The sequence below is a fragment of the Argentina anserina genome, chromosome 4 (genome assembly GCF_933775445.1).
Source record: "Argentina anserina chromosome 4, drPotAnse1.1, whole genome shotgun sequence".
NCBI classification, from domain to species: Eukaryota; Viridiplantae; Streptophyta; class Magnoliopsida; order Rosales; family Rosaceae; genus Argentina; species Argentina anserina.
Window position 1 is genome coordinate 4,593,682 of NC_065875.1, and position 16,259 is coordinate 4,609,940.

The following is a 16,259-nucleotide window of genomic DNA, read 5'->3' on the forward strand; positions in this document are numbered from 1 at the left end:
GTCATGTAGTTCATGTGTATGACATTGGTTGATAAGCAGTAAACTTGTAGTTCGTGTGTGTTGTTTTAGTCTTGTCCATCTAGCTTAAGCCATCAATGTCTTATCTTGTAAAGGAAATCAAACCTATACTATTTTTTGTTATGGGTATGTGAATGACATATAATATCAGGATAAAAATTAGTTAACTGGAGTGACTGTTGACTGATGGAATGTTTGCTTGGATGAGTAGTAAGGTGCTCAGGCATATGTGGTCACGAAGATGCATCAACATGAATAGCACGGAAGGGGCGAAAGTTTTAGAGTATAAATATTTTGAAGATGATGTATTTGGACAGGGTCAATATACTCCTATAGTTTATCATCTGCAAAGAAAATCCCCAACTTGGCTTACCACTTTTGCCTTAGCAGATGCACTCATCCTCCTAGAGGAAACTTGGATAGCATACATGAGATGCAATACAAGTCTTTGACTCTAGTTCTCTATAATGGATTCGCAATGGTGCAGTAATCAAGAGTGTTATGTGTAAGGACTTGCTGCCAAATATGTATCAACAAGTTTGGGGCTTGGGATCGTACTACTTTAGAAAGTAATGCACTAGCTGAGAAAGTCATTGTAAAAAAGAATAGTATTTACAAAAAAAAATGTCTCCTAATCATCTATTATACCTTAGTTACTTCTTATTTACATTATGTTAATTATATGCATACCATAAAATTACATATGTAAGAATAATATTTATGGAGATAGCGAAAAACTTAAGATTAAACTCACCATTAAAAGACCACTGAATTTTAAAAGCAATTGACCAATTTAAGTCAAAAATCGTAGGGTGTCCAAATATATCATTATACAATTAAAAAACAAAAGTTAGTTTTGAGTTTTGTTATTGACAACACTAATAAAAAGACAATTTATCAAACACTCAACTATTTTATTTTTCAGCAGTTTATTCTAAAAAAAAAAAGCAGAAGACCGTTTTTTTATAAAATCCAGCTGCACTAAACATATTCAAAGAGAAATGCTTAGGAAACATGAGTCCTCGACTCCTCGTCGTTGACAGGGCGACGAAACTCCTACCTTCATCACATGATTCACAGCTTTCGAAGTTTCCGTCCTCAATTGATGCTAGCTTTCGGCGTCCGGAAAAGAAAAATTGAAAAACAAGGCTTCTCTGTTTTATTTAGAAGAAATTCGGGAACAACTGTCCATGTTATTGTAAAATTAAAAAAATGAAGTAACCACGGTTAACCAAAAATCAAGAACAAACCCCCAACCCGAGGTCAACCAAGAGGGCATAGCCCATTCGTCAGTGCCATCCCCAAGGGCAGGTAGAAAGAGAAAGCACGAAGAAAAATGGAAGAGTTGTTTATTTTGATGTAAAAAGGGTAGCACTGAGAGGGAAGGAGAGAGAGGAAGAACAAACAGAGGAAAGGGGAAAATGTGTGTCTGGGCTGTGTAGGGAAAGATAGGGGGCAAAGCTTCAGCATTTGGTCGCTCTTAATCTCAGCACGCCCTCCTTTTTTGTTGCTTCCTTGTTCCCTCCTTTTTCGGGTCGCCGTCTTCCGTCTTCCTCATCCTCCTCGCCGGAAAAAGCCTCTACCTTTCCCGGAAAAGTCTCCCCCTTTTTTTCTCACTTTCTCAGATTCCCTTTTTTCCCTTCTTCTTGGGTATTTTGATAACAGTCTTTGCTGTGCTGATCTGAGCTGAGCTTGGACTCAACTTGATTGGTGATCTGAGTACGACCCAGAAGCTGAGAACAGCTCAGATATCAGTTTGGTGGCGAGATGAGCAAGTGAGATTTTAGTTCTGCATCCGATTGTTTCGTCGATTATAAATCCGAGCCCGCCGGAGGAAGCAATGAAACAGCCGGCGAACGGCAGTTTATCCGGAGGCGCCGCGCTCAATTCCGGCGAAGGTCGGTGACTTTATCTTTCTAGAAATCCTATGTGTACTCGTTTTGTTTTGGATTTATGTGTGTTTCTTACATCGTGTTGGGTTCGTTACAATGTTTTTGTACGGACTCTGGATTCTCTTAACTGTCACGAGATTCCAAATTCTGGTACTTTTTTGTTTTTCCGGGAAACAAAAGCCAGAAAATTCCGGGATGGGGGATTTTGTTTCTTATGAATGGGTGCTTGACACGTGTGCAGGAGGAGATAATGTGAAGATCATAAACCCGGAGCTGTGGCAGGCCTGCGCCGGGCCGCTGGCGAACTTGCCGCCGGCGGGGACCCACGTGGTGTACTTCCCTCAAGGTCACAGCGAACAGGTGGGTGGATATATGTGATCATTTCGAGCTGTATAAGTAGCTTTTGTTATGAATGCTGTTCTTGTTTTTCAGTGTTGTGATGAAGTGGTGATCATCTATCTGTTGATAGCAACTACTTGATGAGCTTTGTATTCTAAATGCTTGGTACATTTTGGGGAAGTTTTGGTTGTTCTTGTTGCTATGATTGGTATGTTATGGTTTTAGCTCCATTGTGATGTGGGTTGTGGTTTTTGCCTCATGGAGTAGTCTTATTTAAAAAGCTTGGCAAAAAGAGGATGGTATTCATTTCAGTGTGGGCTCATTATTTCTGGGTTGTTTTGGTTGGTACTATTGTGGTGGTACACTAAGTATTAAGTTAAGGTAGTTGTGTTCATTAGTGGAAAGTTTTACTACCCTTTCTTCTTTTAGCATTAGTGGTGGGATTTGGGAAAAGTTAATTATTAAATTGTACCTATCGAACATTATTAGTGGTAAATCAATAGTTAATAATTAGTCAACGTTCTGAAAGTGAAAATGTTTGATTTCAGGTTGCTGCATCTATGAAAAAGGATGTTGATGCTCAAATTCCGAACTATCCAAATCTTCCCTCCAAGCTGCTATGTGTCCTTCACAGTGTCACATTGCAAGTACGGATGGTTATTTAAACTCAAGCATCACCATATTCATAGATTATTGTTGTTGATCATTCGTCATTGAATACTGAACTCATTTTTAATCTTCTAGGCGGACCCTGAAACTGATGAAGTTTATGCTCAAATGACACTCCAACCTGTACCCTCAGTAAGTACTATGTTCCAACTGACTTTCCAGTCAGTCTACAACTTTAGAAACTTGAATGTATCAAATTATTGGTCTGCAGTTTGACAAGGAGGCATTATTGAGATCTGATCTTGCCCTGAAATCCAATAAGCCCCAACCGGAGTTTTTCTGTAAGACATTGACAGCCAGTGATACAAGCACACATGGAGGTTTCTCTGTTCCCCGCCGTGCTGCAGAGAAGATTTTTCCTCCTCTTGTAAGCACTCTCACCTTATTTCAATGGTTCACGACACTATGTACAAAGTTTAATAATGTTTCTGCTTAATTGCACATAGGATTTTAACATGCAACCACCTGCTCAAGAAATCGTTGCCAGGGATTTGCATGATACTGTTTGGACCTTCCGTCATATCTATCGGGGTATGTTGTCATGTTAGACACTTGAAATTGACATGTACGATAAAGTGCCATTGTCATCTTGCAGCTAACCATCTGCTGTCGCCCCTTAATTTGCCTATCCAGGACAACCAAAACGCCACTTGCTTACGACAGGATGGAGCCTATTTGTTAGTGGGAAGAGGCTTTTTGCTGGTGATGCTGTCTTGTTCATTAGGTAATCACAACAAATTGAAAAGTTTTGGTAGTTCCTATTCAAAGAATTATTTTGTCAAGTACAAATATTTGTGGTGAAAACCTTGTTTTGAGAAATATATATATATATATATATATTGTTTCCTTCCTTGTTTTATACTACAAAATTTAGGAATCACATAAGTAACTTCTGATTCATGACCAGGGATGAAAAGCAGCAGCTTCTCTTGGGCATTAGACGTGCGAACAGGCAACCAGCCAACCTATCATCATCAGTTTTGTCAAGTGACAGTATGCATATTGGAATTTTGGCAGCTGCAGCTCATGCTGCTGCGAACAATAGCATCTTCACAGTGTTCTACAATCCTAGGTGAGCATCTTTATTTTATATATATTTTTTTATCCTGAGAAACTTTATTTCTTTATTTGATGACAATAAAATGCCTATTGTGGGACAATTTATTCTGAAGTAACAGAAAATTCTTATCCTATGTGCAGGGCTAGTCCATCAGAATTTGTTATCCCTTTGGCTAAGTACTACAAGGCAGTTTGTGCGAACCAACTATCGTTGGGCATGCGCTTTCGTATGATGTTTGAAACTGAGGACTCAGGAACAAGAAGGTAGTTGTATAGAAGTATTGCAGTTTAAGTTCTATGTAGGACATCAATAATCAATAATGCTAGTACTTCACCATCTAGTAACGCTGATGTCGTATATGTCGAACAATGATTCTCATGGTTTATTAATGAATAATCACCTTATATAATTTGTAGATTCAGTTTCTATGGTTTTGACTAATAAATGTGATTGTAATTTTGGAATTGAAATGAGAAGCTTTTGGTCTGCAGATACATGGGTACAATAACAGGAATCACTGATCTTGATCCTGTTAGATGGAAGAACTCACAATGGCGTAATTTGCAAGTAAATGCTCTCTCTCTCTCTCTCTCTCTCTCTCTCTCTCTTCCTTCTAGCAGTAAAATGATTGCTGTTCACTCGGATTTTTTAATAGGTTGGTTGGGACGAGTCAACTGCTGGGGAAAGGCGTAATCGGGTCTCAATCTGGGAAATTGAGCCTGTTACTGCTCCATTTTTCATCTGTCCCCCACCATTCTTCAGATCAAAGCGACCTAGGCAACTAGGAATGCCAGGTAAATGTTGTTATAGGGATTATATCCTTGTCTTAAGCTAGCTTTGACACTTCACCTCATGTGAAATTTGGTTCCCCACATTGTATGCTTAAATATTGTGGCATCTGATTGACCTTGATTTCCCTTGTGCAGATGATGAATCCTCTGATTTAGATAACCTTTTTAAGAGGACAATGCCTTGGCTTGGTGATGATATGTGCATGAAGGATCCCCAGGTTCTACCTGGCCTAAGCTTAGTCCAGTGGATGAACATGCAACAAAATTCTTCCTTGGCTGGTTCTATGCAGCCAAATTATATGCATCCTCCCTTTTCTGGTTCTGTTATGCAAAACCTTACTGGTGTGGATCTTTCTCGGCAGATGGGCTTGTCAGCGCCTCAAATACCTCAGCCAAATAATTTACAGTACAATGCCCAGCGGTTACCCCAGCAAGTGCAACAGCTTGACCAATTACCAAAGATGCAGTCCACTATAAACCCATTAGCATCCATGGTGCAACGACAGCAACAGATGGGTGATATGACACAAGTAGCCAGCCAAGCTCAGTCCCCTCTTCTGCAACCTCAGTCCCATGTCCAAGCTAACAATATTCTTCAGCAGCAATCTCTTACTCAAAATCAACTTCAAAGAAACCTTCCTCAGAACTTACAGCAGCACCAACAACAGCAACAGCAGCAGCACCAACAAATTGTGGGTCAAAGTCAACAGCAAAATTTTATGCAGACTCCACTACCGGATCCAATTAACCAACAATTACACCATTTCTCTGATAATCAGCTTCAACTTCAACTATTACAGAAACTTCAACAGCAACAGCAATCATACTTAGCACAGCAGGCACTGCAACAACAGCCTACTCAACTTCTCCAGCTCCAGGACCAGCAGAGGCAATTGTTGGATGCGTCTCAGAGCTTCCCCATGTCCTCAACTCCTAGCCAAATGCAAGATATGCCTTTATCAGCACCAACCTCACATCCTCAGTCAAGAGAAATGCCACAGCAGCTGACTATTAATACTAATAGCCAGCCTAATGGTCCATTCTCGCATTTACAGCAGCAGCCAAAGCTTCAACAGCAGCAATCTGGCATGCTGGCCGAAATGTCGGGGCATATGGGACTTCCTGCAACTGGCACATGCAATCAGCTCTCTAGAGCTGGTAGTGGTATGATGGCAGGAGTTGCAGGAGCAGGGCAGTCGGGGTTAACAGATGAGGGTCCCTCGTGTTCCACTTCACCCTCCACAAACAACTGTCCAATTGTAACTCAACCATTGATGAACAACAGGGCTCAGCGAAACACATCAACCGGAGAGGACATGGCTCAGTCTGCAAACATGGTTATGAGCTCAAGTGCCTTAGAGACAATGCCATCCAATGGAAACTTTGTGAAACAGCACAAGTCTGAAGTCAAGCCTTCAGTGAACATCACTAGGAACCAAAGTCAAGGGACGCTCAACCCACAGACATACCTGAATGGTGCAGCTGCTCAAACAGATTACTTGGACACTTCATCTTCAACAACATCAGCCGGCCTCTCTCAAAATGATGTCCATTTACAGCACAGTAATACTCCATTGACTTTCAACCCACAGTCAATGTTGTTCAGAGAACCAAGTCAAGAAGTGGAAGTTCAGGTCGATCAGAGAAATAATGTTTCATATGGTTCTAACATTGATGGCCAACTGCCAATGCCTTTGAGTTCTGATCCTCTTTTGGAGAAGGGCATGGCGGGGATAGGAAAGGAATTTACAAATAATATCACTTCAGGAGGCATGCTTGGAAACTTTGAAAATTCAAAAGATGCTCAGCAAGAGCTTTCTTCTTCAATGGTTTCCCAGTCCTTTGGAGTTCCAGATATGACATTTCAATCGATCGACTCCAATATAAATGATAGCAGTTTTCTGGATGGTGCCTCATGGGCGGCACCAGCAGCACAATTTCAGCGGTTGCGAACGTACACCAAGGTTGAACATTTTGAAATATAAATTTAAGCAAAGCCATCTCTTGCTAGCTTTAAAATCATTTTATTTTGGCTCTAACTTGTGGTTAATATTTTTGTAAAGGTGTACAAACGTGGAGCTGTTGGGAGATCTATAGATATTACACGCTACTCTGGTTATGATGAGCTGAAGCATGATCTGGCTCGTCGGTTTGGTATAGAAGGACAGCTAGAGGACCGAGGGAGAGTTGGTTGGAAACTAGTCTATGTAGATCATGAGAATGATGTTCTGCTAGTTGGAGATGACCCTTGGGAGTAAGTATCTGTCCCATTTTCAGTTACTTTTACGAATCATCTCTCTGTTTTGCATAACTTTGTTATCATCCTTGGGTATATTCTGTAAATTACACTCATACTAGTTGGCTATTGGTATTTCAGGGAGTTTGTGAACTGTGTTCGGTGCATCAAGATTCTGTCCCCGCAAGAAGTCCAGCAGATGAGCTTGGATGGAGATTTTGGGGGCAATGCAGTGCTCCCAAATCAAGCTTGCAGCAGCTCTGATGGCGGAAATGCCTAGTATAGTGTACGAAACTGCTGACAATTTTTTCTTCCTCATAGGAGCTTTAATGTTGTATGGGAAATATCTTTCATGGTGATCAGCAACGCACAAGACCAAACTTTGGTCTTTGTGGTCACTTGCCGCTTGCCACTTGCCACTTGCCACTCTGGAGCATGCTAAGTTAAGAAGTGATCTTCTGATATTCAGTGGTTTCTAGCTTTGGCACAGCTCTAACATAAGCACCGGATGAAGCTGAAGTTCTTGAAAGTAGTATCCGTATACGAATTTCGTGATGTTTCTAGTAGAATATGTTGAGGGGAGGGCCGATTTCACGCCTACTGAAGAGCCTGTTATGGTACACTTGTATTTCCATAATGCTGTTGTAAAATCAGTATCAAAGTTAATTAGTGATTTAGTGTTTGAATTTTTTCAAGTTCGTTGTAAAAATCAGTATCAGAACGTTTTTATTGCGCAGTTTCAAGTTGTAAATGTGTAGACCCCTGGAATGAAAGTGGTTATGTGCGTTTGGAAAGCTATGGCGATAACAAACACAGAATGAAGATTAGAGTCACCAGCACTTCCTCTATGAACAAACTGAAATTATACCAGCAGCAAGTTGTGGGTGCTGTCACCCGGCTCTTCAAATGTACTTGCATAACAGAGTTCGCAATGACCAGAAAGAGTAGTTAACCGGAGGAGCAAGTGGATCGCCTGAAAACTCAGTTGGAGATTCCTTGTAGCCTCAATTAATGACACTAGATCGTCAAATCACATAGGCATGTTCAGTCATTCACAACATTCTAAAGAGCATCACTGTAAGCAAAATAAGTAGATGCGTAGATGATGTAAACTTTGTAGAGAGAGAGAGAGAGAGAGAGAGAGAGAGAGAGAGAGTAGAAAAACAAAAACAAAAGAGGGGCATTCCGAGAATTGAACTCGGGACCTCTCGCACCCTAAGCGAGAATCATACCACTAGACCAAATGCCCTTGATTGTTAGTTAAGGCCTAAATAAAATGTAGATTTAGAGAACCCAAACGAAACAAGAACGAGCCCGACCCGGCCCGGATAACCTCAGTCGGATCCAAAAACCCAGCTAAAGTAGCCAACGGCCATAAACAAAGGCAACCACGGTTACTGTAAATCCCTCTAAAACCCTATCTTTCCTCATTTTCAAAACCCTAATTTCCAGATCTCCTCTGTTCAAATCAAAAACTCCAACTCACACAACACCGGTCTCCAATTTCAGCAATGGAAGACGAATCCCAACAAACCCTAGGAAAGCGAAAAGAGCCAGAGCCTTCCGAAACAGCCCCTAACCCTAACGACGCCTCACCGCTGAAGCGCCGCAACTTCACCCGAACATGCCTCCACGAGGTCGCCGTCCCCGCCGGCTACTCTCCGACCAAGGACGAGTCCCTCCACGGCACCCTCTCAAGCCCCTCCTACGAAGGCCCCATGGCCAAGTCCTACAAGTTCGACCTCGATCCCTTCCAGAAGATCTCCGTCGCGTGCCTCGAGCGCAACGAGTCGGTGCTCGTCTCGGCGCACACGTCGGCCGGAAAGACCGCGGTGGCGGAGTACGCGATCGCGATGGCGTTCCGGGACAAGCAGAGGGTGATCTACACCTCCCCGGTGAAGGCCTTGAGTAATCAGAAGTACAGAGAGTTCAATCAGGAGTTTGGCGACGTCGGACTGATGACCGGAGACGTGACGATTTCGCCGAACGCCAGCTGTCTAGTTATGACTACTGAGATTCTGAGGGGAATGCTGTACAGGGGATCAGAGGTTTTGAAGGAAGTTGCTTGGGTGATTTTCGACGAGATACATTACATGAAGGATAGGGAGAGAGGTGTAGTGTGGGAGGAGAGCATTATATTCATGCCGCCGGCGGTTAAGATGGTGTTTCTTTCGGCCACAATGTCGAATGCCACCGAGTTTGCAGAGTGGATTTGCAATGTGCACAAGCAGCCGTGTCATGTGGTGTACACGGATTTTAGGCCGACGCCATTGAGGCATTATATATTTCCGGTGGGTGGGACGGGGTTGCATCTTGTGGTGGATGAGCATGAAGAGTTTAATGAGGGGAGTTTTATGAAGGTTCAGGAGAGTTTCTCGAAGCAGAAAGTTGGGGATGGGCAGAGGAGTGCAAATGGGAGGGCGGGTGGGAGAATTGGAAAAGGTGGGAATGCTGGTTCTGGTGGTTCTGATATATACAAAATTGTGAAGGTCTGTTCTTTAGTTTAAGCTCTTGGTTTTCTTTTTGTTTTTTCTTGATAGGTTTTTGTCACAGAAATATGATTACCTTGTTTGGAGCAGGCCCTATATTCAAAAGAGCACTCAACTTTTCTGATGCTTTCTTATTTGATTAGCATTAACAAGGTTTGGTTGATTTTTATTGATATGCTAGTAAGAAAGTTGTTAATCTTAATTGTTTAGGTCGCATACATTCCACTACTATTAAGTATGTCATTTCTTTATCTAATACGCTATTACCAAGCAAAAGCTTCTTAAGTAACTTGTTCACATAGCTGTTGATCTATTGCATAAAATTTGAGCAATTACAATCCCCATCCCTATGTTGTCAGAGCAAATGTATTGGATGTAAACATGGGAGGATAACTTTGCAAACTATATAGCTGTGTTACTGTAGGGTTACCATCCTCCTATAGTTATGCATTATTCTCCATTCTTTTTATCTAATAAATGCTGATTGCTCTTTTTTTTTTCTCCCTACCATCGCTGGTGACTATATCCCATTGGTATTGCTTATAGATGTATTATTTCTTTGGTGGTTTATTTACTTGCTTTGCATTCCGTATGTTTCAGATGATTATGGAACAGAAATTTCAGCCAGTTATAATTTTCAGCTTCAGTAGAAGAGAATGTGAACAACATGCAATCTCCATGGCCAAGCTTGACTTTAACTCCCAAGAGGAAAAAGATGTTGTCGAAGAGGTTTTTCGAAATGCAATACAGTGCTTAAATGAGGAAGACAGAGAGTTGCCTGCTGTTGAGTTAATTTTGCCACTCCTTCTGCGAGGCATTGCTGTTCATCATTCTGGCCTTCTTCCTGTTATCAAGGAATTGGTAGAACTCCTTTTCCAGGAGGGCCTTGTAAAAGCCCTCTTTGCTACTGAGACGGTAATAACATCTTTGGGAACAAGTTTTTCTTGTAAAGCTTAAATTTTATGATTGACTAACTTTCTCTGTACATTATGACAGTTTGCAATGGGTATAAACATGCCAGCAAAAACTGTTGTTTTCACAGCTGTAAAAAAGTGGGATGGTGATAGTCATCGGTATATTGGCTCTGGGGAGTATATCCAAGTAAGCCAAGATGCCAATGTTCTTTTCTAAGAACTATAAAACAAAAGTAAATACAGTTTATCATATTTTAATTATTCGAATTATTATCGAAATTCTTCTAGATGAGCGGTAGGGCTGGACGTCGTGGCAAAGATGAGCAAGGTATTTGTATCATAATGATTGATGAACAGGTGATTTTCTCTTATAGCATACAAGCCTTGCATGTTTCTGAATTGATTAAATATTCCTCCTTTCAATATGTCAAAGGGCCATTTAAACTTCACTTTGAGACTTGTTACTGTTTTGTTAAGTTCTCATTCTGAATGGTAATGAATAGAAACAAACAAATATCCCTGTATTATGATTGGTTATGTGGCACAAATACAAACAGCCCCATGAGTTTGAGAGGTGCAATAATGTTAATTTTTATTTTCTCTTCCCAGATGGAAATGAACATACTTAAGGACATGGTGTTGGGTAAACCAGCTCCTTTAGTGAGTACTTTCAGACTCAGCTACTATTCCATTTTGAATTTGCTGAGTCGTGCGGAAGGCCAATTCACAGCTGAACACGTGATAAAGAATTCCTTCCACCAATTCCAGCATGAAAAGGTTTCTATCAAATTGCTCAATTAATTTATTTTGGACTAAAAGCAAGAAACATTAGCTATTTACCAATGACAATCTTTGCGTTTCATTCAGGCCTTACCTGATATAGGGAAGAAGGTTTCACAGCTTGAACAGGAAGCAGAAATGCTTGATTCATCAGGAGAGGTAGTGCTTTTTATCACTATCATTGGTCTTCTTGATGATTCTTATATTGATTTTTAGGTTCTTTTGACTCTTTAGCTTTTCCTTGCAGGCCGAAGTTGCAGAGTATGATAAGATAAAACTTGATATAGCCCAACTTGAGAAGAAAATGATGTCAGAGATAATGAGGCCTGAAAGAGTTTTAATGTTTCTTCTTACTGGTCGCTTGGTATGTGGCAATAATGATCATACAACTTGAAGATTTGATCTGACCTTATTCAAGTAGATTGTTGATCCATTCATATATACTATTCTGGTTAACTGGATGTTCCTCTTCAAAAAAAAAAAATTGTATACCCTTAATACTGCTGGTTGAAGTTTAAGTATAAATTTATCTCGAAGTTTTTCTCTAATGGCTAAATGTAAATTTTGATTTAGTTTTTCGGTTTTTTTCTTTTTTTTTGTTGGACAAATATGTTTTTTTTTTATACAGATTCAGTTATTCCCTAATTGAGTAATTGTAGTGTATTATTGAATGGAAGCGCTGCAGTGCTAGGTCAACTAAAAAGAACTTCACTCTTGTTATCTTGTCATTTCTATGTTTATAGGAATTATACATTGATTGATAGTGATCACTCATATCAGCTGTCAATCATATATACACATGTCAGCTTGTATACTGTTGGTTCTTCTTGATTGTTTGTTAGTAAATTGCAGGTTTAATCAATAAATGCATGCTGTGCGTTGTGTATAGTTCTGAATAGAAAGTCGTTTCATTGTTGCAGGTTAAGATAAGGGAAGGTGGAACAGATTGGGGTTGGGGAGTTGTAGTTAATGTTGTTAAAAAGCCATCATCAGGAGCTTCTTCACGTGGCGGTGGTTATATAGTAGATACTTTGCTTCACTGTTCTCCCGGTTCAAGTGAGAACAGTTTACAGCCAAAACCATGCCCCCCTCGTCCTGGAGAGAAGGGTGAAATGCATGTAGTAAGTTGCGAGTGACTTGCCTAATAAATTTTAGATGTGGTTCATTTAACAATTTAATACAGTTTAATTGATTTTTACAGGTTTTGATTTTTTTTTCAACTGTAATAGGTCCCTGTTCAGTTGCCATTGATATCTTCTCTAAGCAAACTCCGGATAAATGTTCCTTCTGATTTGCGGCCACTGGAGGCAAGGCAAAGTATTCTTCTTGCTGTGCAGGAACTTGGAGAACGTTTTCCACAAGGTCTTCCGAAGCTGAATCCTGTAAAGGTATTTGATAGTTGTCTTTGGAGTAATATTTTTTTGGGTTATTTTTTCTCCAATTTCCTCTTCTATCCTTTGTCAGATTCTCTCTCCCTTCTCATATTCTTCTTTCTTCATATACACACCACAATGCCATATAATCTAGGCTCACATTAATTATTAAATACAAGATCATGAATAAGTATTGAACATGATTTTTTTTAAAAGATCAAAAGGCACCCAACATTCATGAAACACTCCGCAGTTTTCAGGCCTTTTTTCTTCATTGCTTTGAAAAAATTGAGATAACAATTGAAGCTATCACTTAAAGCTTTAATGATGCTTCATGCTTTTCTGTTTTGATGGATGCATGAGTTGAATGGTTAATCAAATTGATCTGTAAATTGGCAAAGAAGATCATGTATAGGTTTTTTGAATAGTTTGTCCAAATTCGAATGAGAGATGGAAATTTTCATATCTTTCTTTTTCAAGAATATGAAAGGGTAGAAGAGGAACTTAGAAATATGGGGTATGTGAATTAAGCAAATTGGGATGTGTCAATAAAATTTCTCAAGTTTGGTGGGGTGGGTTCGTAGAAAATACTCGTCGTCTTCCATATTGTTATGATAGTTTCCTGTCTTCAAATATACCTTTTACATAATGATTGAAAGGTTTTGATCTGCGAGCCTGAAACTGGGAGTTGGACTTGTTTATTGAATATCATTCATCAGTCATTACAATTATTCTTGGGTACAAAAATTATTTACCTATCTTGAGCCAATTCATGGTGTCAAAACTGTCAATATTGCAACTTGACCAGAGTTGCTAATTACATTAATCATATATTTTCTCATAATTTATTTTGTTTTTTAGGATATGGGCATTCAGGATCTGCAAATTGTTGAGCTGGTCAGTCAAATAGAAGCACTGGAACAGAGATTATATGCACACCCACTGCATAAGGTTTGCCATATTACTTGAGAAAAATCAGATTTCTATCCAAAGAAAAAGGATTGTTTCTTCCGATGAATTGTCTTCAGCTTACACTTATTTATCTCTGGTTCGATGCAGTCTCAAGATGTTCATCAGATTAAATGTTTCCAAAGGAAAGCAGAGGTGAATCATGAAATTCAACAACTTAAGTCCAAAATGCGTGAATCACAGGTAAGCTGGTCTTTTAAGTTCTAATTGCATTCTTAATGGTTGAGGATGGACTCGACATTATGCTGCATTTATAACCTCTGTCTTGTTGCATCCAACAAAGTTCATAAATACAATCAATATATGCTACCAACTCCGCACTTGCTTTGTTATCTAATTTCTTTTTCTTTGTTTCTGCAGCTTCAAAAATTTCGTGATGAACTTAAGAACCGTTCAAGGGTCTTGAAGAAGCTTGGTCATATTAATTCCGAGGGTGTTGTTCAGTTAAAGGGGCGGGCAGCCTGCTTGATAGACACTGGAGATGAACTTCTTGTTACTGAACTGATGTTTAATGGTATCTATCACACACCTTTTTCCTCTTCATTTCTTAAGGCTCACCAATATCAACCAGGCTATAATTTGGAATGTATAACTGCTGAAAGCTGTTGAAGCCAAGCTTTTGCTTGGCTAAGCTCAGATTGTAGCATCAGTTCAGAACACATTTACTTTGTGACCGCCGTTGACTTCCTTTCTCAATAATGGTGTTATCAGGTACATTCAACGATTTAGATCATCATCAGATTGCAGCTCTAGCAAGTTGCTTTATTCAGCAAGATAGATCAAATGAGCAGATACACTTGAGGTCAGAGCTTGCAAGGCCATTACAACAACTCCAAGAGAGTGCAAGAAGAATAGCAGAGGTGCTGTTTTGTATAAGCGCTTTTTTATCATATGATTAAATTATGACCAATTATTAATTATCCTACATTGTTGCAGATACAAAATGAATGCAAATTAGAAACAGATGTAGACGAGTATGTGGAATCAACAGTGAGGCCATTCTTGATGGATGTGATTTATTGTTGGTCAAAGGTAAGTTATTTAATTTGTTGTATGGCACAAAAGTAGAGCCAGGAAATGACATGTATTTGATTAGGCTAAACCTTACTAATATCTGATAAGTATACAGGACATTCCTCTAAAACGATTTTTATTTTGCGATTCGTAAAACCACTGTTGCAGTGGTCGTGGTTGTTTTGATGTGATGTGTTTTTATTTTAAACAGGAAAATCATGTTATTCTGTTTTTTTTTTTTCGAGTTATACTTTAAATGATATAACAACAGGGAGGGTTTATAGTGTGTAAGATTACATTCGACTCTTGCACCAAGTCTTTTCAAAGATAAAATTTATAGTATTAAACTCGTTATGATTCAACATCCATTTTCTGTTGCAAACCGGTAATAGATTTCTTCATGTTTACTGTTTTACCAGTCCAACATGGTTTTAGAGCTTTCCACTACAAGTGCTATCATCTTGTTATCTAGTATTTTACTTCAGTTACAGATCTATCTGTTAATAATAATTTGATGAACAAAAAGTGTTTAGACTGGTCTCAGTAAGAGTGTCCAACTATTTTGGATACTTATTTTGTTTCTTTCTACTGTATTTTTTGTTGCTCTATTGGTGATTGAAGCTGCTTTGCTTATAGCATTCAGTTTGAGTATTCCGTGTGTTGTAAGGTTTCATCTCTGAACCTTTTGTTGTTTTCATCAAGGACTGATTCGGTATTATCTTCCTGTCGGGCTATTCCTCATTTTGTTTTGCTGATAAAATCTTTTATCAGGGTGCAAGTTTTGCAGATGTTATACAAATGACAGAAATATTTGAGGGCAGCATCATTAGATCTGCTAGAAGACTTGATGAATTTTTGAACCAGGTAAGTATTGAATATTTCATCGTTATCAGTTTGTTATGCATAAATGTTACTGTTATACGGGTTCTGCTTAAAGGTTTTCAGTTTTCTAAATGAAATTCTAGTTTTGCATCAAATGTATATCATTAATAGTGTTTAGAATTTCATGAAAAAATAGTGCGGAAATAGTAAAGATTGCATCATAGTTATCCAAGGAATTTATAATTGACTGGCGTCTTTCAGTTGCGTACTGCTGCTAATGCTGTTGGAGAAGTTGAGTTGGAGAAGAAATTTGAAGCAGCTAGTGAAAGCCTTCGCCGAGGTATCATGTTTGCAAATTCACTATATCTGTAGAATTCTTCCTGCAGGACATCACATTTATGCTGGAAACAAAGGTTTTAGATTAGCTGTACTTGGTTACCTGTGACTAAATGCATCACCTCTATTTGATCACGCTGTATACATTGAATCCGGTACTATATTATACTCAGACATCAATGAAATTAAAGGTGCTGGAATAGTTGAATTAAATGCTTGTTACCCTCTACCTCTTCTTGAGTTAGTTTCCTTGTTGGGGGCTCTTCAATCTTGTTTCAAGATCAGCTCCAATCATGCTTCCACTTCTCTTGTTATTTTGCAACCAATTAATGAAGTGATTGAAGCTTTATTGAGATCATGAGGTATTTACCAATGATCAGAATGTGGTGTCAAGATTTTGCCAAGTTAATGAGCATGATTAGAGCATATTAATTCTAACTTTTTCTTGTATTATAACTCGGGCTGTTAATTATCAGTTTAATTATTCACATGTACTGATTAATGTACTTTCTGGTATGCTCCTTTGTTCCAATCTTAGAACTTCTCGCTTAAGGCTT

At 39.2% G+C, this 16,259-nt stretch overlaps 2 protein-coding genes and 1 non-coding gene across 3 annotated transcripts; 2 read left to right on the forward strand and 1 right to left on the reverse strand.

The window, feature by feature from the left end:
* The first annotated feature begins 1,383 nt into the window (after window positions 1-1,383).
* Window positions 1,384-7,726, forward strand: LOC126790756 (auxin response factor 19-like). The gene is made up of 14 exons (XM_050517099.1): window positions 1,384-1,916; window positions 2,152-2,270; window positions 2,798-2,896; window positions 2,994-3,050; window positions 3,130-3,285; window positions 3,365-3,449; window positions 3,552-3,642; window positions 3,826-3,990; window positions 4,119-4,241; window positions 4,470-4,545; window positions 4,634-4,772; window positions 4,905-6,733; window positions 6,833-7,023; window positions 7,147-7,726. The coding sequence occupies exons 1-14, from the start codon at window positions 1,859-1,861 to the stop codon at window positions 7,283-7,285; spliced, it is 3,327 nt and encodes a 1,108-aa protein (XP_050373056.1). The 5' UTR covers window positions 1,384-1,858; the 3' UTR covers window positions 7,286-7,726.
* Window positions 7,727-8,182: 456 nt separating this feature from the next.
* Window positions 8,183-8,254, reverse strand: TRNAP-AGG (transfer RNA proline (anticodon AGG)). Its single transcript has one exon. It is a non-coding gene; the product is annotated as a tRNA-Pro (tRNA).
* A 161-nt stretch (window positions 8,255-8,415) lies between these two features.
* Window positions 8,416-15,946, forward strand: LOC126790758 (DExH-box ATP-dependent RNA helicase DExH10). Its single transcript, XM_050517102.1, has 16 exons — window positions 8,416-9,494; window positions 10,095-10,409; window positions 10,491-10,595; window positions 10,697-10,765; window positions 11,018-11,185; window positions 11,276-11,347; window positions 11,436-11,552; window positions 12,109-12,309; window positions 12,418-12,576; window positions 13,423-13,512; window positions 13,621-13,713; window positions 13,891-14,044; window positions 14,242-14,390; window positions 14,467-14,562; window positions 15,316-15,408; window positions 15,628-15,946. Exons 1-16 carry the CDS (start codon window positions 8,517-8,519, stop codon window positions 15,736-15,738), a joined length of 2,970 nt encoding a protein of 989 aa, XP_050373059.1. The 5' UTR covers window positions 8,416-8,516; the 3' UTR covers window positions 15,739-15,946.
* The last annotated feature ends 313 nt before the right edge of the window (window positions 15,947-16,259 follow it).